Source organism: Pseudophryne corroboree, chromosome 4 (genome assembly GCF_028390025.1).
Source record: "Pseudophryne corroboree isolate aPseCor3 chromosome 4, aPseCor3.hap2, whole genome shotgun sequence".
Lineage (NCBI taxonomy): Eukaryota > Metazoa > Chordata > Amphibia > Anura > Myobatrachidae > Pseudophryne > Pseudophryne corroboree.
Genome location: NC_086447.1, coordinates 76,230,219 through 76,256,771, shown reverse-complemented (window position 1 = coordinate 76,256,771; position 26,553 = coordinate 76,230,219). Strand labels below are relative to the sequence as shown.

Here is a 26,553-nt window from a genome sequence, read left to right as displayed (position 1 = left end):
CCACTATCCCTAACCATGATAGGACGCACAAGAGCAGAGCTGATAACTCTACCCCTGCAGGAATAAAAATTGGGCCACCTGCCCCATAACCAATCAAAATGAGACAACAGTTAATCACAAAGTGGCATATGGGCCCACCTGGACCAGTGATGCCCATATTCTCAATCTGTTATCCATGCTTATCCACTTACAGTATATGACTAAACTGTCCCTAAACAAATACCATTAATGAAAAATAACTACATAAACCATTCTGAAACGGCCAACTACCAGGTTCCTCCAACCTGGCCCGCCACCCACAACCAAGCTAACAGGACCTCAAAACCCTAATGATATCTACAAAAAACACAATACAAGCCCCGCCTCAGACAAGTGCACACCATCAGTTCACTCACCATCTGACCACATCAATCGCCCCTGGACAGATGGCGTCAAGCCAAATTCGTCGAGGAACTATGTTGGACCAAAACACCCTACAAAAAGGGTAATCCTGCATTAACTGCAGGATGTGCCGCCTAATCTCGCATGTGATGTCGAGATCAGACCTAACGGTATGGTTGTTTCCTCCTAAATGTACAATCAAAAACAGCTGGAACCCGAATCGGTTTGCTGACGAAACTAACAGATCTCTGAATTTGGCCCATCTTAGGCCCCGATGGCCAAGCCACCGAATGAGTTGCACTTCCGGGAAGCGTGCCCTATCCTTCACTACTGAGGGCATGGACAACCAGTGCACATATATGAGTGACCAAAAACCCAACCGCATCCTAGTAAAGGAAATATTAAAACCATTCATAAACTTTGAATAAAGTTGATTCTCATGGAAGGGGTAATTATAAAATCCTTACCGTGAGTGAGTGTATGTATGTAAAGGGGGGGGACAACCAGCTTGACTTGAGGCAAAAAACACGAAACTTCCACCAGCCAGTAGAAACCGTAATTAACACAGACGGTAAAACAGAATTCCTCAAGGTCTCTGATAAACGGCAAGCAGCTAAATCCTCAAGGGGGCACACTGCCAGGAAAAGGTCTGATGTAAAGTCTGAATGCACCAGTCCTCCACCTACCCAGTGCTCGGATATTGACCTCAGACCAACCCGCTACAGTGGCCACAGAAGCAGCGCCGATGCGGAACGAGTGTCCCCCAGAGTCATCTGGTGAAAGACCCAAATGCAGGATACATCATTTCAAAACTGACCGGAATTAATAACTAGTAAGAGGTGAACCATACAAATGAATGAGCCACCCATGGGGCGACTGAGGATGCAGGTCCAAATATACGCCAGCCGCAGCTATCGGACAAATGCGGCGCTCGCGGTAGCGACTCAACTGGACCCAATGTCCCCTGCCAACTACGTCAGTCTTAGAACGCTGTATCCTACACCATAATCCGCCGGGACGTGCGTCGACATGGCTTGCCAGCTTGGGCAACGCTGCTGTTCTAGATGCCAACACCAGTTCGCCCACCCTAAATGCACCATGGAAGGCCAAAACAATGGGCAATCAAAAGAAACGAACTTCGTACTCAGAAGAGCAAACACTCCTCAGCGACTGCAATATTCTCTTCAACAAAAGACCGTCAATCGGCCGCCTTTTGTAAGGCAAAGGTGGAACCACCCTGGCCCCCTTGAAAGAAAGAAGGACTTTGTAATGTCCCTCTCTGTGCAAAGGCGTAAAAAGTATGATACACCTGCTAGAACCCGGCCGACGTAGGCACACGATTTTCCGGCAGCATAAAAACGCCATACAAAGGCAAGAATTAATTTGTTCAAACTCTTACCTCTGATGCCCCTCTCCACTATGAACTGCATCCATTGTTCCCAGGAAGGCAAATATGCGGCAAACGTTACAGGTGCCAAGGATCTATTGGCTAGTTCCTCCATTCTTGGTGAATGACCTGCCGAACATAAGATCGACAAACATCGCCCAATGTGTGTGCCAAAAGTGCAAGCCTCCGAAAACGCTTCAATTGAAAATGAGAAAGGGCATCAGCGATTTCATTATGCACGCCAGGAACATGCTTGGCTCGCAACATGATGTTGTTCAAACATTTAAGAACAATTTGCGCCAAAACCCGCAGAACTGGAAGGGAAGTGGACTTCTGCCGATTTATGGCGAAAAGCACAGCAAGATTATCACACCAAAAGATAACCTCACGGTTCTGCAGCTCACTACACCACTATTCGAGTGCCACCATGATAGGAAACACTTCAAGAAGTTGAATATTCCCTATCATCTGACTCCGCACCCATTCCCCAGGCCACCGTTTCACACACCATCTACCGGCAAAGTAGGCCCCAAACCCTGAGGCACCTGCTGCATCGGTAAACAATTGCAAAATGATGTTAGAAATAGCTACCTCCTGCGACAGGCACATCCCATAAAAAAAAAAAAAAAAAAATTATATTATATTATATTATATTATATAATATATATATATATATATATATATATAATAATATTATTATTATTATTATTAATATCTATATCTCATACCAGATGGACAGGTCCCTACGTATTTCCAGTGCCAAACAAAAAATGATGTGGCCTCCTAATACAGACTGCCGCCCTCTCTAACTTCCGTAAAAACTCTCTGCCCATAGGTATCACCCGGCAGGCAAAATTAAACAAACCAAAAGAGATTGGACTGCTTAAGAGTAAGCATACTCGCTGCCAATGCAAATAAAATTTTGCCATGGAGACGGCTAATCTTATCGGCTGGAAGCCTGCAATAACCCGCCATAGTATCGATCTCGATACCCAAGTAGACAAGCGACTCCGTAGGACAGTCTTTTCCTTAGCAATTGGCACCCCAAAAGCAGTAAAGAGCACCAGCGAACTTCTCCAACACCCTCTTGCGGCGATCTGAACCCGATAGACCTACTAACAAGAAATATTGGGTTATTCCGACTTCTCCAGTAACCTCTCGCAAACACCATTGCAAAAATGTGCTGAAATGCTCGAAATACGTGCAGGAAATAGAGCAACCCATGGGCAGGCACCTATCCACATAAAACCCATTGTCCAACTTAAAACGCATATACTTAAAAGCAGACTGATGCAGGGGAAGTAAATGGAAAAAAAAAGATTCAACATCCATCTTACACATGAGAGCCCCACGACCGAAAACCCGAACGATATCCAAAGCAGTGTCAAAAGATAAACTAGACAATGTTAGTCTGCAATGGCGTCGTTCACTGAAGCTCCCCTATGGCAAGATAGAAAGTGAAAGGGAAATTTGGGCTCATTAAGCATCTTAGACACAACACCAACCGGTGACAGCACCAAATCGGGAACAGGGGCCACCCTAAAATGGCAGACCATTCTGCCCAAAGACTTCTGCCTGAACTTTTTCCTTAAGGATACCCAGAAATTCCAATGCTGATCACAGATTCTTAACAGGAACTTGCCTAATCTCCACCGAATTCGGTAATGTAAACCCCACGGAAAAACTCTGCAACCGCATGAGATGGGTATGTCTGTAACCAAGGAAGCAGAGCAGTTAACCTTATCGTGGTGGGAGCCCTATCCAACAACGGGGGCCGTGACTTTGCCTCGTCGTGGATGTAGCTCCATCTCCAGCAGCAACGGGTTTGGGACAGTCCTTGATGGCATGGCCACTCCCACATCTAATGCAGGCGTGCTGAAAACGACACTTCGCACCCAAGGTGCATTGCCTGTTACTTAAGGCAAAGCACTTCCTGTGGCCAGCCCTTGATGATCCCAACCGGTTCCCATAGGACAGATTCACAGACTGCTTTGACCAGATCTTCCCTCCACCTTCTCCAGACGCACCCGCAGCCTGAGTAATTTCTATGTATAACTCCACGTCTTTCTTTCCAAATTCTTAAATTTTCCCACCCGTGCTGCTTGCGCCTGAAATCCTCATCATACTCTCGCCAATCGAAACCTTTCAGGAAAACAAGTGGTGAATCAAGTACTGGTAACGTACCAAATTCATAAACTCATCAGGCCATGTCTCCAAATAGCAGGCTAGAAAAATTAACATACCCTGCACTCAATTATGATAGGACCAGAAAACATCCTCGCTACCTTTGCATTTCTTCCTAGCTGCCAGAAACGCTTTCCCATCATCGCTCGTGAGGGCAAAGATATTGATACAACACCCCTTCCATATACCATCCCTGGCCTGGTGTCAGACCACGCAGCACGGCAGTGTTCGTGCAGTGAACAGTGTCCGACTCGATGGACACCTGAGAAGAGTCAGAGCTAGGAGACCTGCGAGACCATCGCCTCCTTCTCTTGACCTTGTGCACCCCGCCGTCGGAGGATGACCTATCCGTTGACAATGTGGAAGTTAAGGTAGAATTTGACCCCCTATGCCTACGCCTCTTCCTGTGACGCCCACAAGCCCTTTTACCCTGTGAACCACTATCTACCAAGGAAGAGGCCTGACTCTCATATGACGCCCCACTACCACTACTAGCAGAATCTGAATTAGCTCAATTGGGATCAGAGGAAGACTCACCATGCGGACCAGTCGCAACATTGCGACCTGCATCACTACCGTGACTCCGACCGGCTGATGCTCTTTCCATCTCTTAAGTAGCTGCAACAGCTGAGGAAACAAGAGACATATCTTCCCCATCTGTTACATTATCCCCGGCAGCAAACCTGGCAGACCGCCTACGCTTGTGCAATCCCAGCCAACGCAGGCGTGATGGCCTATGAAATACTCGCAGCCAAGGACGCTATGTCACATGACGTTGAGCTGGCGTGACCCTGCCCACCTGGGGGTGGTGGTTATCAGGGGTACTACCGAAGACGCCACAGCAGTGCTTATCGACAAAATGGATGCCGCATCAAGGATACCAACAGCAGTGAGACTCGGGACCTCCCGTACCACATCCACATAGGTTCTGCCCCACACGGTACAGCTATGGCTGCCACCTGTAGGAAGCAAACTGCTGGACCCTAACCTGTCGCTGGATCAAGAGGTTCTATCCATGCCAGCATCAGCATGAGAACGGCTGAAACGCCGCTGACTCCTCTCTCCTCCTGCTCCTCGCATTACCCAGCACCACTTGAGGCAGCTCAGAGTCCCCATTCTGACTTCTACCGACGCCGTGTCCCCTACTATAAATCCTGCGGCCCCCAGAGGGAGGGGTAACGCGTTCCCTAGCACTAGCTACAAGCGGAATGCTGGACAAGCCATCTCAGACATATCAACACCCTGAGCCCCCTCAGCCATCCGGCTGGGGGACTCACAATTCTCAGAGGATAAGGTGACCTAGCTACCAGGCAGGCCTGCAGCCCTCTGGCTAGCTAAACCCAGGCTGTCACCAGGCTCCTCATCACCCCCTCTTGTAGGCGCCGCAACTATTGAAGCCCCCATGGAGACCCCAGCACCCCATCGGGACCCAGCGCCATGTCCAGACCGAGCAGAAGACTTGGCCGCTAGATGCCGGGACCTGACCGCTGGCCACGCCCATGCCCAGAAGACATGGTGCCACTCACAGGCCACGGCGCTGCAGCCATCAGTGGACGCCGAGCACCTGCAGAGCGAGAACGCCATGTCGCGGGCCCAGACCCCGGCCCGCCAGGCATGGTGACCACCCCGCTAACCAGCATCCTACCTGGGCCCTGTGGCGGTGATGCTGAGGAACCCCTAGCCGCATTGCGACTAGGAGGCCTAGCGCAGTCATGGACCCTGGTGGTTGCCCTCACCCCCAGCACCCTGCCACTCGGCTGAGCAGCGGCTACCCCCCTGAGCATCGCAGCTCTTGCACTGCCATCCCCATAGCGTGCAGGCACCCCCACAGCGCGTCTAGGCCTGCTTGTCATATTAGAGAATAAGAATATAAAGAAAGGAGAGGGATAGGGAAATAGTAAGATGAGAGCAAAGAGAAAGATTTATGAAATACAGTGTGGGAAAAAGGACAGTATACAAGGTAAAATAGCAATCCGCAAAACCCTACTTATCTCTCCAACGACTGAAAACAGAAAACTTTTCAGATTGTTTCCTATATGCAGCATTACCAACACCCCTCAACCAGCAACAGCCAATTAAACTCAGATTACCCAACCCAGTGTTCCTCCCCTTAAAAGCTCCACCCCTAGCTGCCTGTGCTGAATGCCCAGCCTGGTAAGTTTATGCTGCTCCAGGAACACGAGATGCTCTTCCCAGTCTTTCTATCTGGAAGATCGCTTATTAGCTTTTACTCTAGTTACTAACCCAAACAGAATGATTCCATTGTGGAACAACCTGGCTTTTTCCCCCCTTATTTTGATCCTTCAGCATTCCGACTGGTATATTTCACCCCGGCCCATCTCTTCTACTGTGTGTCCTACTCTCTTGCCTGCTTCTCCTAAGGCCACCTAGAAACTCATTAACAATGTCCTCATCGTGGCCAGGCATCTTATAGCGGTCAACTGGAAACAAATGGATCCACTCCCTGCTCTGACTGATAAAATCTGTCAAATATATTCTTATGAGAATATTACAAGTATATAACCCTCATTTTCTCAGGGTTTGGAGCGATTGGTTAGCTTATTTTGACCTGATTATTCAGTAAAGATTGCAAATTCTGCTAAGTAGCAGAATTTGCAATCCTTTGAATTGCATGCTGGGGGCTGCACATCACAGGGCAAGGCCGCCCAGCATGCTAACTAAACCATCGCTTCCCCACACCTGACCACGCTGAAATTGCGGTGTGACCGCAATTTCAGCATGATTGCTAAAAATATGGTAGCCTGCAAGAGGCCCCCGCCATTTTAGTGATCACAGCTGCTGCGTGTGACTTCACACAGCTGCCGCAATCACGCCCACACCACCCCCCCACAATGCTCCGTATCCGCTCTTTGCAATCCAACCTGAATTAGCCCCTTAGGGAGTATTTGTGTGCAGAGTGAGTCAGTGAGCATTTGTGGGAGGTAATGGGTTCAGGTGGCTAGTCAAATGCAGGTCTGTCACAACCGCTTTGGGGAGGAGTACTTGAGCCAGCGATTGCATCTGTGTATGCAGTTACAATGGCTCAAAGGGCTTACTTCTGAGGAACACTCTAAGCAACCATAGTAGAGATGAGCGCCGGAAATTTTTCGGGTTTTGTGTTTTGGTTTTGGGTTCGGTTCCGCGGCCGTGTTTTGGGTTCGACCGCGTTTTGGCAAAACCTTACCGAATTTTTTTTGTCGGATTCGGGTGTGTTTTGGATTCGGGTGTTTTTTTCAAAAAACCCTAAAAAACAGCTTAAATCATAGAATTTGGGGGTCATTTTGATCCCAAAGTATTATTAACCTCAAAAACCATAATTTCCACTCATTTTCAGTCTATTCTGAATACCTCACACCTCACAATATTATTTTTAGTCCTAAAATTTGCACCGAGGTCGCTGTGTGAGTAAGATAAGCGACCCTAGTGGCCGACACAAACACCGGGCCCATCTAGGAGTGGCACTGCAGTGTCACGCAGGATGGCCCTTCCAAAAAACCCTCCCCAAACAGCACATGACGCAAAGAAAAAAAGAGGCGCAATGAGGTAGCTGACTGTGTGAGTAAGATAAGCGACCCTAGTGGCCGACACAAACACCGGGCCCATCTAGGAGTGGCACTGCAGTGTCACGCAGGATGGCCCTTCCAAAAAACCCTCCCCAAACAGCACATGACGCAAAGAAAAATTATGGATGGACTGCCGAGTGCCGACACAGAGGTAGCTACAGCCGTGGACTACCGTACTGTGTCTGCTGCTAATATAGACTGGTTGATAAAGAGATGTAGTATGTATGTATAAAGAAGAAAGAAAAAAAAACCACGGGTAGGTGGTATACAATTATGGATGGACTGCCGAGTGCCGACACAGAGGTAGCTACAGCCGTGGACTACCGTACTGTGTCTGCTGCTAATATAGACTGGTTGATAAAGAGATGTAGTATGTATGTATAAAGAAGAAAGAAAAAAAAACCACGGGTAGGTGGTATACAATTATGGATGGACTGCCGAGTGCCGACACAGAGGTAGCTACAGCCGTGGACTACCGTACTGTGTCTGCTGCGACTGGATGATTAATAATGATATAAAAAATATATATATATATCACTACTGCAGCCGGACAGGTATATATTATATAATGACGGACCTGCTGGACACTGTCTGTCAGCAGAATGAGTTTTTTATTTTATAGAATAAAAAAACACCACACAAGTCACACGACGTGTGTTTAACTTTTACAGGCAGACATTCACAATACAATATAGTCAGTGGCGGAACAAGCAAGCGGTGGGCCCAGGTGCAACAAAATGCTTTGGCCCCCCCCCCCCCATCCCATCCAAGTCCACCCCATGGGCAGTGCGCGCCGTAGGCGCGCGCAAAAATACATAGTGGCGTGGCTTCGTGGGGAAGGGGTGTGTCCACAAAATAATACCAATTTATAAAACGGTGCACAGTAGTCTCCATTCTTCAAATTACGCCGCACAGTAGCACCACTACACCAGGTAGAGACCCTTTTACTCCTTACAGCGAACAGATTCCCCTTTTTACACATAACGGCAGACAGCGTGCACTTTTTACACATAACGGCAGACAGCGTGCCCTCGTTACACATAGCGGCAGACAGCATACACTTTTTACACAATGGCAGACCGCGTGCCCTCGTTACACATAGCGGCAGACAGCGTGCCCTCGTTACACATAGCGGCAGACAGCGTGCCCTCGTTACACATAGCGGCAGACAGCGTGCACTTTTTACACATTACGGCAGACAGCGTCCCCATTTTACACATTACAGCAGACAGCGTCCCCATTTTACACATTACGGCAGACAGCGTCCCCATTTTACACATTACGGCAGACACCATACACTTTTACACATAACGGCAGATAGCGTGCCCTTTTTACACATTACGGCAGGCAGATTCTACCTTTTTACACATAGCGGCAGGCAGATTCCCCATTTTTATACATAGCGGCAGGCAGATTCCCCATTTTTATACATAGCGGCAGGCTGATTCCCCATTTTTATACATTGCGGCAGGCAGATTCCCCATTTTTACACATTGCGGCAGGCAGATTCCCCATTTTTACATTGCGGCAGGCAAATTCCCCATTTTTACATTGCGGCAGGCAGATTCCCCATTTTTACATTGCGGCATGCAGATTCCCCATTTTTACATTGCGGCAGGCAGATTCCCCATTTTTACATTGCGGCATGCAGATTCCCCATTTTTATACATAGCGGCAGGCAGTCCCCCCTTTTTACACATTGCGGCAGGCAGTCCCAACAAATAAAAAAAGAAAGAAAGAAAGAAAGAAAGACGGACCCACCTCCCTCCTTCGTGTGCGGGTGGCCAGAATCGTTCCTTATGACGGGCGGGTCACGGGAGCGCTGGTGTGCGGCTGCGGCATGACATACAATGAGTCATTGTGACCAGTGGCGTAACTAGAAATTTTTTCTAGAAATTTTTCTCCCCCAAGCCAAAAAATCCTTTGGCGCCCCCCCCCCCCATACACCCCGTAATTGGCACTAGCAAAGGTAGAAAAATGCGTGCGCCGCATTGCCCGTTATACATTATGCTACACACTGCAATGCCCCTGATACATTATAGCACATACAATGTCTGTGACACGGTATGACACACACCACAATGATCCTGAGACATTATACCACATACCACAATGCCCGTGATATAGTATACAACACACCGTAATGCCTGAAACATTATGACACACACCGCAATGTCCGTGATACATTATGCCACACACCGTAATGCCCATTACACATTAAGTTCTACAGTAAGGCTTCCAATTACCTTTAAATTACCTGCTTGTTGCCAGGGGTTTCATGCACTTGGTTCCATGCACGGTGCCAGGATGTCATGCTCGTTGCCAGGGGTTTCATGCACTGGGTGTCATGCTCGTTGCTAGTGGGTAGTGCTTGTTGCTAGGGCCGTGCTCCCAGTGCCAGATATTCCCCCACAGTGCCAGGTATATTCACCCAGTGCCAGATATTCTCCCACAGTGCCAGATATTCCCCCCCAGTGCCAGGTACATGCCCCCAGTGCCAGGTACATGCCCCCAGTGCCAGGTACATGCCCCCAGTGCCAGGTATATGCCCCCAGTGCCAGGTATATGTCCCCAGTGCCAGGTATATGCCCCCAGTGCCAGGTATATGCCCCCACAGTGCCAGATATTCTCCCACAGTGCCAGATATTCCCCCCCAGTGCCAGGTATATGCCCCCAGTGCCAGGTATATGCCCCCAGTGCCAGGTATATGCCCCCAGTGCCAGGTATATGCCCCCAGTGCCAGGTATTCCCCCCCAGTGCCTGCTTCCCCCCCAGTGCCAGGTATATGCCCCCAGTGCCGGGTATATGCCCCCAGTGCCGGGTATATGCCCCCCCAGTGCCAGATATTCTCCCACTGTGCCAGATATTCCCCCCCAGTGCCAGGTATATGCCCCCAGTGCCAGGTATATGCCTCCAGTGCTGGGTATATGCCCCCCCCCAGTGCCAGGTATATGCCCCCGCCAGTGCCGGGTATATGCCCCCAGTGCCAGGTACATTCCCCCAGTGCCAGGTACATGCCCCCCCCCCAGTGCCAGGTACATGCCCTCAGTGCCGGGTATATGTCCCCCCAGTGCCAGGTATATGTCCCCAGTGCCAGATCTGTCCCCCCCAGTGCCAGGTATAAGCTGCGGTGCCTGCTCCCCCGGCCCCCCCTCCCCCCTCTATGTGTTGGAGGGACATGAGCGCATCGCGCGTCTCTCCTGTGTCCCTCCTGGCTCTCCCCCCGGCCGGTCTAATGAAGCATGTGCCGTTCGTGAGCCAATCAGAGCTCACGAACGGCACATGCTTCATTAGACCGGCCGGGGGGAGAGCCAGGAGGGACACAGGAGAGACGCGCGATGCGCTCGTGTCCCTCCAACACATAGAGGGGGGAGGGGGGGCCGGGGGAGCAGGCACTGCGGCAGGGAGGGAGAGGAGACCGCAGATTGACATGCGGACGTTCGTCCGCATGTCAATCTGTTCTAAATGAAGGCCGGCGGCTGTGGGCCCTTCAGTGCGGCGGGGCCCCAGTGCAATGCACTGCCTGCCCCGCCAGTAGTTCCGCCCCTGAATATAGTATACTATACTGGTGGTCAGGTCACTGGTCAGTCACACTGGCAGTGGCACTCCTGCAGAAAAAAAGTGTGCACTGTTTAATTTTAATATGTACTCCTGGCTCCTGCTATAACCTAACTGCTCCCCAGTCTCCCCACAATTAAGCTGTGTGAGCACAGTCAGATATTATACATAGATGATGCAGCACACTGGGCTGAGCACAGATATGGTATGTGACTGAGTCACTGTGTATCGTTTTTTCAGGCAGAGAACGGATTATATTAAATAATATAAAACTGCACTGGTGGTCACTGGTCAGTCACTAGTATAACTAACTAATACTATCAGCAAAATTCTGCACTCTCTGTCTGAGTACTCCTCCTAAGCTCCAGTAAATGAAGTGTCACTGTCTCACTCTCACTCTCCTATCTATTTCTTCTCTAAACGGAGAGGACGCCAGCCACGTCCTCTCACTATCAATCTCAATGCACGTGTAAAATGGCGGCGACGCGCGGCTCCTTATATAGAATCCGAGTCTCGCGATAGAATCCGAGCCTCGCGAGAATCCGACAGCGTCATGATGACGTTCGGGCGCGCTCGGGTTAACCGAGCAAGGCGGGAAGATCCGAGTCGCTCGGATCCGTGTAAAAAATCATGAAGTTCGGGCGGGTTCGGATTCCGAGGAACCGAACCCGCTCATCTCTAAACCATAGGCTTGCTACGAGAGATAGTATATTATGCTGATCCACTTTATCTTCTCCATTGTAGCTATACAACTGGCATTCCTGAGATTATTCAGGGCACCACACAAACATATTGTGCATGTGTGACTGAACTGCATGCCATTAAAATATGGATAATGGAGAAGTTTTTCTCCTTGGTGGGGGGGAAAAAAGGGGGGGGGGGGGGGGGGTAACTGCTCTCTTTGTATTTTTTTTTACTGGCAGCACCTCAAGTAAACATAGGGAGTAATTACACTCACAGGGGTGATTCAGAGTCAGACGTAAGTAAAGAATCGGTCACAAGTGTCTGCACAAGTATCCGAGGACACACTATGCTTACATCCCGAAACTGCAGGGAGGGCAAATTTTAAATGATTGGGGGATAGGGGGTGTATCCTAGATCCATGCTAAGTCACAATGATAAAGCTGCTCATTATCTCTCAGCGGAATACATACGTTGTACCGGCGGGATCCCAGCAACCAGTATGCCAGGAGTGGGGCGAGCGCTCAAAAGTCCCTTTGCAGCATTGATGTGCTTACCACAGGTTATATTCTCCCTCTCTCTATGGGTGTCGTGGCCTGTGGTGCCGGTATTACGGCAGCGGCATTTCACTGCCTGTGAGAATTCTGGCATCGGCATTGCGACAGGCAGTCTCATTATTGCCTCCTTTTCTCAGCAACATGTAATAACAGCCAGTGTATTATCTGCACCCTTATCATACACATGCTGTATTATGGTTTCCCAGACTATGGGGTTAATTCCAAGTTGATCGCAGCAGGAAATTTGTTAGCAATTGGGCAAAACCATGTGCACTGCAGAAGGGGCAAATATAACATGTGCAGAGAGAGTTAGATTTGGGTGGGTTATTTTGTTTCTGTGCAGGGTAAATACTGGCTGCTTTATTTTTACACTGCAAATTAGATTGCAGATTGAACTCACCACACCCAAATCTTACTCTCTCTGCACATGTTATATCTGCCCCCCCCCCCCCCCCCCCCTGCAGTGCACATGGTTTTGCCCAACTGCTAAAAAACATTCCTGCTGCGATCAACTTGGAATTACCCCCCATATTTGTGCCCTTTATACAGGGTTGCACCAGTCTTGCCTACTCTCCTGCAATATCCAGGAGTCTCAAATCTCAGGTTTCAAACCTGGCCATCTGCAAGAGCATCCAAGTCTCCTGGAGATGCCCACATCCACCACTCACTTCCTGAGTGAAGTGTACGGTCTGGAAGGCCAAAGGGACAATTAGTGTTAAACTGCATGATCGTTGTCAGTCCCACCACCCTACAATTCTGCTGATCTCTGCATTTGTATAACAAGGAAGGGGGGGGGGGGGGGGGGGGGCACAATGGCATGGTCATGCATTCACCACCACCTATGCTGCACCATGCCCTGTGCTGTACCATCCTGGCTGCCCCACAATCAGCAAGTTTGGTTTGCTCCTATCTTTAAATGAAGCTTTATTTAAAAAAAAAAAAAAAGGGATGATGATGATGATGATGATATTATTAATCTCCTATATATTAGCCCAGATCGGTGACTCTGACCGTGTACAACGCTGGGTGGAATCACAGCGGGATGTACTAACTTCTACCACTGCGGTATCTGGCTTACCGCATCCTGTTTGTTCTCCTCGGTAATAGGATCGCCGCCCACAGTTTTCTCATCACACTGCTGTGGCCACTCAGTCCTGAACTCTCCGTAGCGGTTGATCAGAGCTGCTCTCCCCCAGTCAGTCGTGCATGTGCTGATCAACTGCTACAGAAAGTTTAGGACTGAGTGGCTGTGGTGGTGATGAGGCAGAAGCGCAGTGAGGAGAAAACTACGGGCAGCGGCCAGCGAACCTTATCACCGAGAAGAACACATAGGATGCAACAATCCAGATACCGCAGCGGGAGAGGTAAGTACATCCCGCCCCCCAAGTCTCCCCCACCTGTGGCACCCCCACACCCACCACTACTCCTCCTCCACCCGCAGCACCACCGGACGCCCACCCCCATCTGCGGCACCCCCACACACACCCCTCCCCCACCCGTCGTGCCTCCGAACCCCCTACCCAAACAGCGGCACCCCCGAACCCGCTACTCCACCACCTGCAGCACCTATAGACCCCAGCACCCCCACAACTGCCACTCCCCCACCTACGTCAACCCCGCTCCTCCCCCACCCGCTGTGCCTCCTGACCCCCTACCCCACTTGCAGCACCCCTGCGTCCGCCCCTTCCCCTTCCGCGGCACCCCCGCACCACCAGCACCCTCCCCTCCCCCAGCGCCTCTGGACCCCCACTCCCGGCCCCCCCACCCCTCCCGTGCCTGCAGTGCCACCGCACCCCATCCCACGGCACCCCCACACCCATCTGTGGCTCCTCCAGACCCTCAATCCAAACCACGGCACCCTCGCACCCGCCACTCCACCACCCATGGACCCCATCCGCGGCACCCCCGCACCTGCTACTCCCCCATCCGCAGCACCCCCGCACCTGCCACTCCCCCACCCGCTGCACCTCCAGAACCCATCCCCCATCCATGGCCCCCACTTCTCCGCCCCTCCCCCACCCGCAACACCTCCCGACCACCTCTTCCATCTGCAGCACCCACCCCTCCACCAACCGCCTCTCCCCCACAGCACCTCCTGCCCCCCTCCCCCATCTACGGCCCACCCGAAGCCACCTCTCTCCCACTCGCAGCATCTACAGACACCATCCGCGGCACCCCGCAACCACTCCTCTCCCACCCGCAGTACCTCTGCAACCCCTTCCACAAACCGATCCCACCCCAGCCCTCCCCCACGGCAGAGCCAGATTAAGACCATGGGGGGCCCGGGTTACTTAAGACAGTGGGGCCCCTATTCAAGAGGGTGTGTGTGCGCGTACGTCTTCCCCTCTCCTCCTACTCTATACATTGTCCCGTCCTGTGGCTACACCTACCCCTGACACATTATTATGCCCCTGTATGTGAGCACATAGTGTCCCTGTGAGAGCAGCAAATACCCCAGGCATGGCTTCCTCCTCTGTGCTGTCCCTGAGCGGCCTCTGTCACTGGGCTGCCTGGCACTTCCTACTCTACCTGCTGTACAAAGCCTCTACGCTGTACCCGAGGTGGCAGGAGCTGCGCCGGGTGTTCTCTGCTATCCCGGGTCCAGAGCGCCACTGGCTGTACGGCAACGCTCAGAGGTAACTCCGCTCCCGTCCCCGGCAACCGCACACACAGCTGAGTGACGGCTCAGCTCTGCAATCATGTATGAGTGAAGCAGCCTGCCGCTCAGCCATTGGGGCAGCCTACTTCACTCATACATTATTGGACAGCTGAGCCGTCGCTCAGCTGTCCTGTCTGTACGGCTGCAGTACGGATGAGAGCGCAGCACCACAGATCGGATCAGAAGAGAGATCCGATCTGTGGTGTGGCAGGGGACCCTTTTGGAAAGGGGGGCTTGGGAGTACGTATCCCCGGGACACCCCCCCCCCCCCCCCCTTAATCCGGCTCTGCCCCACAGACAGCACCTCCAGACCCCCTCCTCCATAGATTCTGTATAAATTTTCTATTCACCCCATCGGTAAGTTCATTAGTAGTGACCCCCCCCCCCTCCTCCATATGTTCTGTATTGTGCCTCAGTTTCCCATATTATGCTGTTTACAAGTGCAAACCACCCATCGGGCTGTATGATCTGCACTTTCTATGGCAGGGACGTGCAGTCAGGGGATGGGAGTGCCATTAATGATTAAAATACAAAGATAATATTTATGACACATATTCTGTGTCATAAGTATCTGCCTCATATTTTAAGCATGTTAACATTTAAATTGGCTTTGGGAGGCACAGATAGGAATAGGATGTCAATAGGAAAATGGACAAAGCGGGGGCAGGGCCATGCCCTAGGCTGTAAACACCCATTGAAAATACATTAAGAAGTGGCACCACTGGAAGTGCATCTGACACAGGGACATGCTTTCACACATATGAAAGCATGCCACTGTCAGTTAGGACGAGGTGATTGGCCAGCGGATCCGTCACTGGATCCGCTGTTATCACTGGGTGGGTGCAGGCATATGCGGCGGCAATGTGGGCATCAGCAGAGATATGGTCGTTAGCGGCAGGTCTGGATTCTAGAGGTTCCAGTCCCTGCCTGCTAGTCAGCATTTTGAGTTTGGCATTGGTGCCAATTTAAAAAATGGCACCTCAGCTTAATTTTTGAAATTCAAGATGGCCGTCGCGAGCCAATCACGGCTTGCCGTGTCATCACCCAGCCCCCTCTGGTTGACTTATAAGTCAGCACAAGGGAGCGGCTGCCGGTCCGATGGCAGAGGAGGAGCAATGAAGACCTCCTGAAGACAGAAGACGCCGGGGAAGTCCTGGATGGGCGGCAGCCATGCAAAAGAGCTTAACGGCCGCCACCCCCCAGGTGAAAACGCCAGAGGAAGACACTGTGGAAGCCCTGAAAACAGGGCCAGTGCAAGGTTTCTTGGCACCCTAGGCAAAATGCCTACTGCACCCCCCCCCCCCCCTCAAAAAACGAAATAAATAAAAATGTGTGTGTAGGGGGTGGGCTGGGGGGGCCAGGGGCGGAGGATGGATAGATAGATATATCTTGCATTATAAGGGCACCTTTATTGCTGCAGAGGATGGAGTCCCAGTGAAGCATGGGGGCCGCCCAGTCTGCACTGTAGCCACCTGCAAACTTAACAGACCAGGATCGGCCAGGAGCTGAGCATGATCACCCCTGCAGAACTCCGTTGGTGTCACCAGCGGGATAGACAGCCGGCGGGCAGGGACTTTAAGATGGTGCTGGCATCCAAGAAAAAGTTAGAAGTGAGTGGAGCTCCGTTACTGGCGAAAGGTGCAGCTGACAGGGGCTCAACAGGAGGCTTTAGGACAGAAGACGGCGGAGATGGTGAGACATGCATCCGCTATCTTTGCAGGCAATTCTCCCATCCTTCATTCCTCACAGGCAGCCACAGCGGGCCGCCCCCTCAGGTCCCACCGCCCATAGGCAGCTGCCTAGTGGAAGAACCGGCTCTGCCTGGGAAGGCGGTAGCCATGAAAAAGAGCTTAAAGGCCACCGCCTTCCTGGTGAAGACACAGTGGAAGCCCTGGGAAGGCAGCGGCCATGGAGAAGAGCTGAAAGGCCACCGACCCCAGGTGAAGACCCTGTACAAATATATCAGCGGGCCTTTAATGGGTGGCGTGCAGGCACTTATGGTTCTCCAAGTGCCGGAACAGGCTTGCTGGGATCTGTTGGCCGTCTATAAATAACAATATCACCATGAATCCCCGCACCCACTGCCACAAGGGGTGCTGGGCATAGCACTGGGCTTACAGCCCAGTGCTGGTGGTTGTTGCTCAGGAGGGGGGAACCCATTTTTACATTTGGGGGGTCCCCACTTTCCGAGGAATACCAGCCCTGGGCTGACTGGTTTGGGGGTGGTTAATGTGATGGCAGGGGGGACCCCGCACTGAGCAGGGCCGGCTCCAGGCATGCTCCAATAGAGCGGCCGAACAGGGCGCCGCACTTTATGGGCGCCGCTAGCTCTGGCAGCCATATTGGAGCTTGGAGCCGTCGCTACAGCTGCAGTCCGCTCCCCTCCCCGCTAACCGGCGCCGGCCCGTGAGCCAACCACAGCTCGCGGTCCGGCAGCTGAGGCTGATTGGCTGCCGGACCGCGAGCTTTGATTGGCTTGCGGACCGGTGCCTAGTTGAACCTGTACACCGCCGCCGGAGATTGAGGGCTCCTAGGAGAGGCTCACGCTGCGCTCTCCTCCCTGCCCTCATCCAAAGAGCAGCACCTAGCAGCAGCCTCAGCAACCATCGCAGTGACCGGTGAGCAGCACGGGGGCAGGTGAGGGTGGGGGGGGATATCTGGCACTGGGAACATGTCTGTCACTGGGGGCATGAGACATGTGTATCTGGCATTGGGGCATATCTGGCACTGTGGGGGCATTTTTATATCTGGCACTGTGGGGACATATCTGGCACTGTGTGGGCATTTTTATATCTGGCACTGCTGGGACATATCTGGCACTGTGGGCATTTATGCATCTGGCACTGGGGGCATTTATGCATCTGGCACTGGGGGCATTTATGCATCTGGCCCTGTGGGGGGGGGGGGCATGGGATATGTGTATCTGGCATTGGGGCCATATCTGGCACTGTGGGGGCATTTTTATATCTGGCACTGTGGGGACATATCTGGCACTGTGGGTATTTATGCATCTGGCACTGGGGGCATTTATGCATCTGGCACTGGGGGCATTTATGCATCTGGCCCTATGGTGGCATATCTGGCACTGTGGGGGCATTTTTATATCTGGCACTGTGGGGACATATCTGGCACTGTGGGCATTTATGCATCTGGCACTGGGGGCATTTATGTATCTGGCCCTGTGGGGACATATCTGGCACTGTGTGGGCATTTTTAAATCTGGCCCTGTGGGGACATATCTGGCACTGTGGGGACATATCTGGCACTGTGGGGGCACTTATGTATCTGGCACTGTGGGGGCACTTATGTATCTGGCACTGTGGGGGCACTTATGTATCTGGCACTGTGGGGGCACTTATGTATCTGGCACTGTGGGGGCACTTATGTATCTGGCACTGTGGGGGCACTTATGTATCTGGCACTGTGGGGGCACTTATGTATCTGGCACTGTGGGGGCACTTATGTATCTGGCACTGTGGGGGCACTTATGTATCTGGCACTGTGGGGGCACTTATGTATCTGGCACTGTGGGGGCACTTATGTATCTGGCACTGTGGGGGCACTTATGTATCTGGCACTGTGGGGGCACTTATGTATCTGGCACTGTGGGGGCACTTATGTATCTGGCACTGTGGGGGCACTTATGTATCTGGCACTGTGGGGGCACTTATGTATCTGGCACTGTGGGGGCACTTATGTATCTGGCACTGTGGGGGCATATCTGGCACTGTGGGGGCATTTATGTAGCTGGCACTGCTGGGGGGCATGTCACGTGTAGCTGGCACTGCTGGGGGGCATGTCATGTGTAGCTGGCACTGCTGGGGGGCATGTCACGTGTAGCTGGCACTGCTGGGGGGCATGTCACGTGTAGCTGGCACTGCTGGGGGGCATGTCACGTGTAGCTGGCACTGCTGGGGAGCATGTTATGTAGTGTTCCCGCTAGGCGTCTGTGGCTAGGCAATGTGTCTCAGTGCTCTCCCTGGTGCAATGTGTCTCAGTGCTGTGCCTGGCGCAAAGTGTATAGGAGGTTCTACCTGGTGCAGTGTGTATTAGCTGCACTACTGTGTGGTGTAATGCACATTGCCACTATTATGTGGCCACGTACCTTCCCCACAAAGTAGATCCCCTTAATTTTTGCTGCGCGCCTTCCGCGCGCACTGTCCATGCTTTAGCATATAGGTATGGGAACAACAAGCAATACAGTATGTACATCATTTTGCCCTCCTAACTTAAAAATGTGCCCTCCCTGTGATCAGCACCATGCCCTAAAAACTGAACACTATCATGTGTAGCTGGCACTGCTGCGGGGCATGTCATGTGTAGCTGGCACTGCTGCGGGGCATGTCATGTGTAGCTGGCACTGCTGCGGGGCATGTCATGTGTAGCTGGCACTGCTGCGGGGCATGTCATGTGTAGCTGGCACTGCTGCGGGACATGTCATGTGTAGCTGGCACTGCTGCGGGGCATGTCATGTGTAGCTGGCACTGCTGCGGGGCATGTCATGTGTAGCTGGCACTGCTGCGGGGCATGTCATGTGTAGCTGGCACTGCTGCGGGGCATGTCATGTGTAGCTGGCACTGCTGCGGGACATGTCATGTGTAGCTGGCACTGCTTCGGGACATGTCATGTGTAGCTGGCACTGCTGCGGGACATGTCATGTGTAGCTGGCACTGCTGGGGGGCATGTCATGTCTATCTGGCACTGCACATTATGTGTATCTGGCACTATACTGGAGACATTGTGTGTAAGGAACACTACTGTGGCTATGTGGAAGGCTGCTAATTGTGTGAAAATATATTTATAGTTTGATGATATGAAGTTACGAGGCCATGCCCACTTTTCCAGAGGCCAAGCCCACTTTTCCGGGAGCGCGCGTGCCTTCGGCGCACGCATGGGGGGGGGTGCTTTTAAATTTTCTCGCTCAGGGTGCTAGTAGGCCTGGAGCCGGCCCTGCTGCTATGGCATTACCACCCTGACTGACTCGGCGCTGGTTGTAGTTAAATGAGGGGGAACCTAGGCTTTTTTTTTTTTATATATATATTTATCAGCCAGTGCCTCCCCAGCCCCTGACCTTACAAAGACCCCTCATGGGTTACATACTGTACCTAAACGTTGTTTCCTAGTTTTCCCTCATAATTGGAATTGTTCCTCACAGGCGGCAGCAGCATTACAGTGATACTGCAGGTGCAGACATGTAGTCAGGTGCCGCTTCCTGCTAGAGAGCCTGGAACCAGAGGCCTGGAGGAGGTTCCTGCAGGGCAGAGCCGGCCTTAGGCATAGGCAAATGCCTAGGGCATTTGGTGTGCTTAGGGGCACCAGCAGCTTCTGCTGATTAAAATGATATGCGGCATGCCTATATTCTGTGTGTATTCCTGGAAATCACTGTAATGTAGCATCTCGTATGCAGATACAGCCGCAGTCGCACACAGAATATAGGCATGCTGCATATCATTTTAACCAGCAGAAGCTGCTTGTGCACCCTAGCCACATAGTAATGCAAATAAGATGCATTTTCATAAACAAAAGGTGCCCGGCGTTAGCAGAGCTGCCAGCTGACTCATGCCAGGCATCTCTTGCAGAACTAGCGGTGGTGCTAGGGGGCACCAGCCAAAATCTTGCCTAGGGCATCATATTGGTTAGGGCCGGCTCTGCTGCAGGGCTATGGGGGAGGTGCTGTGGGAGCCATAGTTACATCCGTCTCCTATGTGCCTTCACATGACTTGATGATACACATGTCGGCACAGAGGTAAATTAGCCAAGGTGGGAGTATTTTTAGTACTGGTGATGTTGCCCATAGCAACCAATCAGATTAAATCTATTATCTCCTAGAAGCAGCTAGATAAATGTTAAGTAGAATCTGAATGGTTGCTATGGGAACATCACCAGCTCTAAAAAAAACTCTCACCTTCGTAAATTTACCCCACTATGTGGTCTGTGCTGGTTGTCTTTTCGTGAACTCGGATCCTTCCCGTTTTGATTCTCTGTCAGTTATGCAAAACCCCCGAAGTCTACCAGAACCTAATGTACAAATTATTGTAGATAAAGTCAGTGTGTTTATTGCAAGACAGCACAGGTAATCCAACAAAGGTGTGGCTGGTTATCAGGTAATTACTAGTAATAGACGCTGTATATGCAATAACACATGGAATACAGGTTGAGTATCCCATATCCAAAATGCTTAGGACCAGAAGTATTTTGGATATGGGATTTTTCCGTATTTTGGAATAATTGCATATCATAATAATGAGATATCATGGTGATGGGACCTAAGTCTAAGCACAGAATGCATTTATGTTTCATATACACCTTATACACACACAGCCTGAAGGTCATTTAATACAATATTTTCTAATAACTTTGTGTATTAAACAAGTTTGTGTACATTGAGCCATCAGAAAACAAAGGTTTCACTATCTCAGTCAAAAAAATCCGTATTTCGGAGTATTTGGATATGGGATACCTAACCTGTACAAATAAGCATAGGAGAAGCAGATAGAGAATACCTGTACTGCAGAGGCTCTGATGATACAGGTGAATACGTGACAAGCCGTAGCGGATCTTGCCACGGGCAAGCAGGACTTTTGCCCGGGGAGCCGCCTTCCGGAGGGCGCCGCACCGTGGCAAGATCCGTCACTGCTGCCCGCTGTGTCCCCCGTCCGCCTCCGCTGCCCGCTGCCGTCCCCCTTCTGTGATAGCGTCTAGTTTCCCTTCGTGGAGAGGACCTTTTGCTGTGCGCGATGACGTCATCGCGCACCGCTCAGCATTCAAGCGGCGCTAGCAATGTACAGGGGGCGTAAATGACCACGCCCCCTGTATTAGGCCACGCCCCTTTCCCTCCCGGGGCGCCCTTGAACCGGCCCTGGTGACAAGGCAGATATGTAGTGTACTTGATTTGCAGACACTGAATATAACGGACAGACTGAGGAGCTGGATGTAAGCTTACCGAGATGCACCAGGCTTGACGGCAGACAACGGATAGTACAGTAGCTTGGAGCAATGAGGAATTCAACATAAATTGGCAGACACTGGCGTACACTTGTGTAGAGCCCAAAAAGCAAACCGAAAATCAGCAACCTGTTCACATGAAGACTGGAATACAATAATGACCGGCAAGGTGTCTGGTGGGAGGCCGGGTTATTAAGGAGCAGACCAGGTGCAGGAGAATGCAGGACACACCGGATTAACTCATACAATACCTGAAAGGAGAAAATCTCCACGTGACACAGCAGCACCCTCTGGTAGCATAGAGGTACTGCAGGCAGATACAATATACTGACAAAGGGCCTTATTCAGACCCGGACGCAGCCGCTGCATTCGCACACACGCGTGTCCAAAGGGTCTGCACATGTTCAGCAGCTGTAGTGATCGACCATTCGCTATGCGATCCCATCCCGGAAGGATACGATCGCATAGTGATTGACAGGCGAATTGAATTGGCTGGTAACTGGTGATTTGATATGCACTGCAAAGTATTGTTATATACTGTAAGTACTGTATCTGGGATGCCGTCAATTTACCTACAATCAAAATCCTGACTGTCAAAATACCGATAATAATTGACCGATGGTAAAAATACCGACATTTAAAATACAGACAAGGTCAAAATACCGTCATTTAAAATGTCGACAGGTCAAAAAATTGACATGAGTTTTTCATGATTATTTCATTTTAACCGACTTGTTCATATTTTACCAACCCGGTGGACCTGGAGGGGGAATATAATAGTGTGTTGAGTGCAGCGAGCCATGCGAGGTACACTTATACGGTGTCCATGTCGACCTATGTTGACATACACACAAAACAATACAAAAACTTGTGTCGACTTTTTGACCTATCCACATTTTAAATGTCGGGATTTTGACCTTGTCTGTATTTTGACCTTGTCGGTATTTTGACCATGTCGGTATTTTGACCATGTCGAGATTTTGACCTTGTATGTATTTTAAATGTCGGTATTTTGACCATGTCGGGATTTTGACCATCAGTCAATTGTTGTCGGGATTTTTAGAACTTTTTCATACTTTACGATTTCCCTGGACTACAATTGGGAACGGTAACCTGTGCCGAGCGCAGCAGTAGTGGAGTGAGGCACCTTGCCCGAAGCATGGCGAGTGAAGTAAAAAAAACTAATGTCGCCTTTTATCATGTCGACCTATAGTCCCTGTCGACCTAGAAACCATGTCGATCTAAGGGGGTCATTCAGACATGATTGCATGCTAGGTTTTTTTGCTGCGCTGCGATCAGGTCAGAAGTGTGCATGCGTATGCACCGCAATGTGCAGGCGCGTCGTACGGGTACAAAGCGGATCGTTGCTGAGTGATGGATTTAACGAAGAATCCATTCGCACAGCCGATCGCAAGAAGATTGACAGGAAGAAGGCATTTCTGGGCGGCAACTGACCATTTTCTGGGAGTATTTGGAAAACGCAGGTGTGTCCAAGCGTTTACAGCTGACGTCAATTCCGGCCCCAAACAGGCTGAAGTAATTGCAGCGGCTGAGTAAGTTCTGGGCAACTCAGAAACTGCACAATACTTTTTTGTACCGCCCGGCTACACATACGATCGCACACTTGCAAAGCAAATATACACTCCCATATAGGCGGCGACTATCTGATCGCAGCAGTGCAAAAAAAAAAAAAAACCCTAGCAAGTGATCAGGTCTGAATTAGGCCCTAAGGGTGTGTACACACGGTGAGATCCTTGCTATGCCCGATTTTCACTTGCGATTTCCCTTGAACTCCCCGGAGCCCGGATAGTACATATTTTGACTAACTTTCCTTGAGATATGGACTATGGGGGTAATTCCAAGTTGATCGCAGCAGGAATTTTGTTAGCAATTGGGCAAAACCATGTGCACTGCAGGGGAGGCAGATATAACATGTGCAGAGAGAGTTAGATTTGGGTGGGGTGTGTTCAATCTGCAATCTAATTTGCAGTGTAAAAATAAAGCAGCCAGTATTTACCCTGCACAGAAATAAAATAACCCACCCAAATCTAACTCTCTCTGCACATGTTACATCTGCCTCCCCTGCAGTGCACATGGTTTTGCCCAACTGCTAACAAAATTCCTGCTGCGATCAACTCAGAATTACCCCCATGGTTTTGCCCAACAGCTAACAAAATTCCTGCTGTGAACAACTTAGAATTACCCCCATGTGTGCTTACGATTTTATGTGAGATGTCATTGACATGTGAGATGAACTAGATAGTATACCGATCTAACAAGGATTGACTTGCCCGCACAGTCTATCTTTTCTTGCGATGCCGACCTGGCGGGACCGCGCATCGGGATCGAATCGGGATCGCAAGGTGACTTTCACCTTGCGATCTGCACTAACTTTTCTTGCAATTTTGACTATATAGTCAAAATCGAAAGAAAATATCTCACCGTGTGTACACACCCTAGTCTTATCTACCTAACATACCACACCCAGATGTGCTGCTCAGCTGACAGTAGCCTCAGCTTCCTCCCTCTCATTCTCTTGGCTTTATAACTTGCTAAAATAAAAAGTGTTCAGTGCAATATTTGTGACTTTGCACTGCAGATAGCAATTATCCAGTTCAGTTGCCTTATCTTCTCTAATAAAAGCCAGTGCACTTTATCAGTGTGAGTCTGGGGCAGAAGTGCCCACTGGGGGAATGCAGTGGTAGGGCCCATGCCAGTATCCGGAGGGGATGCAGTCAATTTACCTTCAATCAAAATCCAGACGGTCAAAATCCCGACAGCAATTGACCGACGGTCAAAATCCCGACAAGGTCAAAATTCCGACATGGACAAAATACCGACATTTCAAATACCAACAAGGTCAAAATACCGACATGTAAAATGCCGACAGGTCAAAATGCAGACATGAGTTTTTCATGATATTTTATCATTGAAACCGACTTGTTCATACTTTACCATCCCAGTGGACCTGGAGGGGGAATATAATAGTGTGCCGAGCACAGCGAGCCATGCGAGGGGACGCGGTACACTTATATGGTGTCCATGTCGACCTATGTCGACACACACAAAAAACAATGCAATCCGCATGTTGGTATTTTGACCTGTTGGCATTTTACATGTCGGTATTTTAACCTTGTCGGTATTTTAAATGTCGGTATTTTGTCCATGTCGGGATTTTGACCGTGTCGGGATTTTGACCGTTGGTCAATTGCTGTCGGGATTTCGACCGTCGGGATTTTGATTGGAGATATTTCATACCGATCCTGGTGGTGCGCCCAGTGGGGTGCACCTAGTCGCAGACGGAGCCATGATTAGCGTGACGCCATCTGTATTTATACTTTACCATCTACATGGACTATGATTGGGAATAGTAACCCGTGCCATGTTGACCTTTTTATGTGTCGACATGTCCCGTGTCGACAATGTTATCGTGTCTACGTTTTTCCTTTGTCAACCATGTCAATGTCGACCAATAGTGGTCGATCTATTGACTGTTGACCTAATCCACGTTGACCCATTAATCCATAACCACCATGCCTAAGAGGCTTGACTAATTGTTACAGAGTACATTCATGAAGCAATGAAAAAGTGTGGAGAAGTGAGCCAGTGGAGAAGTTGCCCATGGCAACCAGTGTTGAGGTAACATTTATAAAATGCATTCTAATAAATGATACGTAGCAGCTGATTGGTTGCCATGGGAAACTTCTCCACTGGCTCACTTCTCCACACTTTTTCACTGCTTCATGAATAAACCCCTCTATCTGCAGACAACATGGATACTACAGTGCCTGGGCCCATATATAGTAAGTCAGGGCCGGCTCCAGGCCTATTAGCACCCTGAGCGAGAAAATGTAAAAGCACCCCCCCCCCCCATAGGCGTGCGGCGAAGGCGCGTGCGCTCCTGGGAAAGTGGGCATGGCCCCCATGGGAAAGTGGGCGTGGTCTCGTAACTTTATATCATCAAACTATAAATATATTTTCACACCCCCTCTACGCACACACAATTAGCAGCCTTACACATAACAGCCACAGTAGTGTTCCTTACACATAGGGGTATATGCAATTCACGGCGAATCGCGGCAAATTATCGCCGTTTTTAAATTCGACACAATTCGACAGGTGAATTCCGGCAGGTGGCTGCTGGAATTCACCATATTCAATGCAAAACGGATTCGACAGACCCGCGGGCGAAAATCGGCCGATTTGGCGGATTTTGCCGCGATTTTAAAAAACGGGAAAAACCCGGGGGGGAAAATGGCGTGGGGTCCCCCCTCCAAAGCATAACCAGCCTCGGGCTCTTCGAGCTGGTCCTGGTTCTAAAAATGCGGGGAAAAAATTGACAGGGGATCCCCCGTATTTTTAAAACCAGCACCGGGCTCTGCGCCTGGTGCTGGTACCAAAATTACGGGGGACAAAACGAGCAGGGGTCCCCCGTATTTTTCACACCAGCATCGGGCTCCACTAGCTGGACAGATAATGCCACAGCCGGGAGTCACTTTTATGCCGTGCCCTGCGGCCGTGGCATTAAATATCCAACTAGTCACCCCTGGCCGGGGTACCCTGGGGGAGTGGGGACCCCTACAATCAAGGGGTCCCCCCCAGCCACCCAAGGGCCAGGGGTGAAGCCCGAGGCTGTCC

The 26,553-nt window shown here is 50.6% G+C and overlaps 1 protein-coding gene across 6 annotated transcripts in view; it reads right to left on the bottom strand.

The window, feature by feature from the left end:
* LOC134908918 (cytochrome P450 2K6-like) overlaps positions 1-26,553 on the bottom strand; it is a 94,993-nt gene that overhangs the window by 42,828 nt on the left and 25,612 nt on the right. For 3 of the 6 annotated variants that reach the window (XM_063915157.1, XM_063915162.1, XM_063915163.1), the window contains exon 1: positions 21,914-22,089. The exons of 2 other annotated variants lie outside the window; for them this stretch is intronic. In XM_063915157.1, coding sequence (XP_063771227.1) covers positions 21,914-21,982 — 69 coding nt within the window. In that variant the 5' untranslated portion in view covers positions 21,983-22,089. Of the gene's footprint in view, positions 1-13,389; positions 13,411-21,913; positions 22,090-26,553 lie in introns of those variants that run through there. One more of the 6 variants, XM_063915161.1, reaches the window with a different exon arrangement.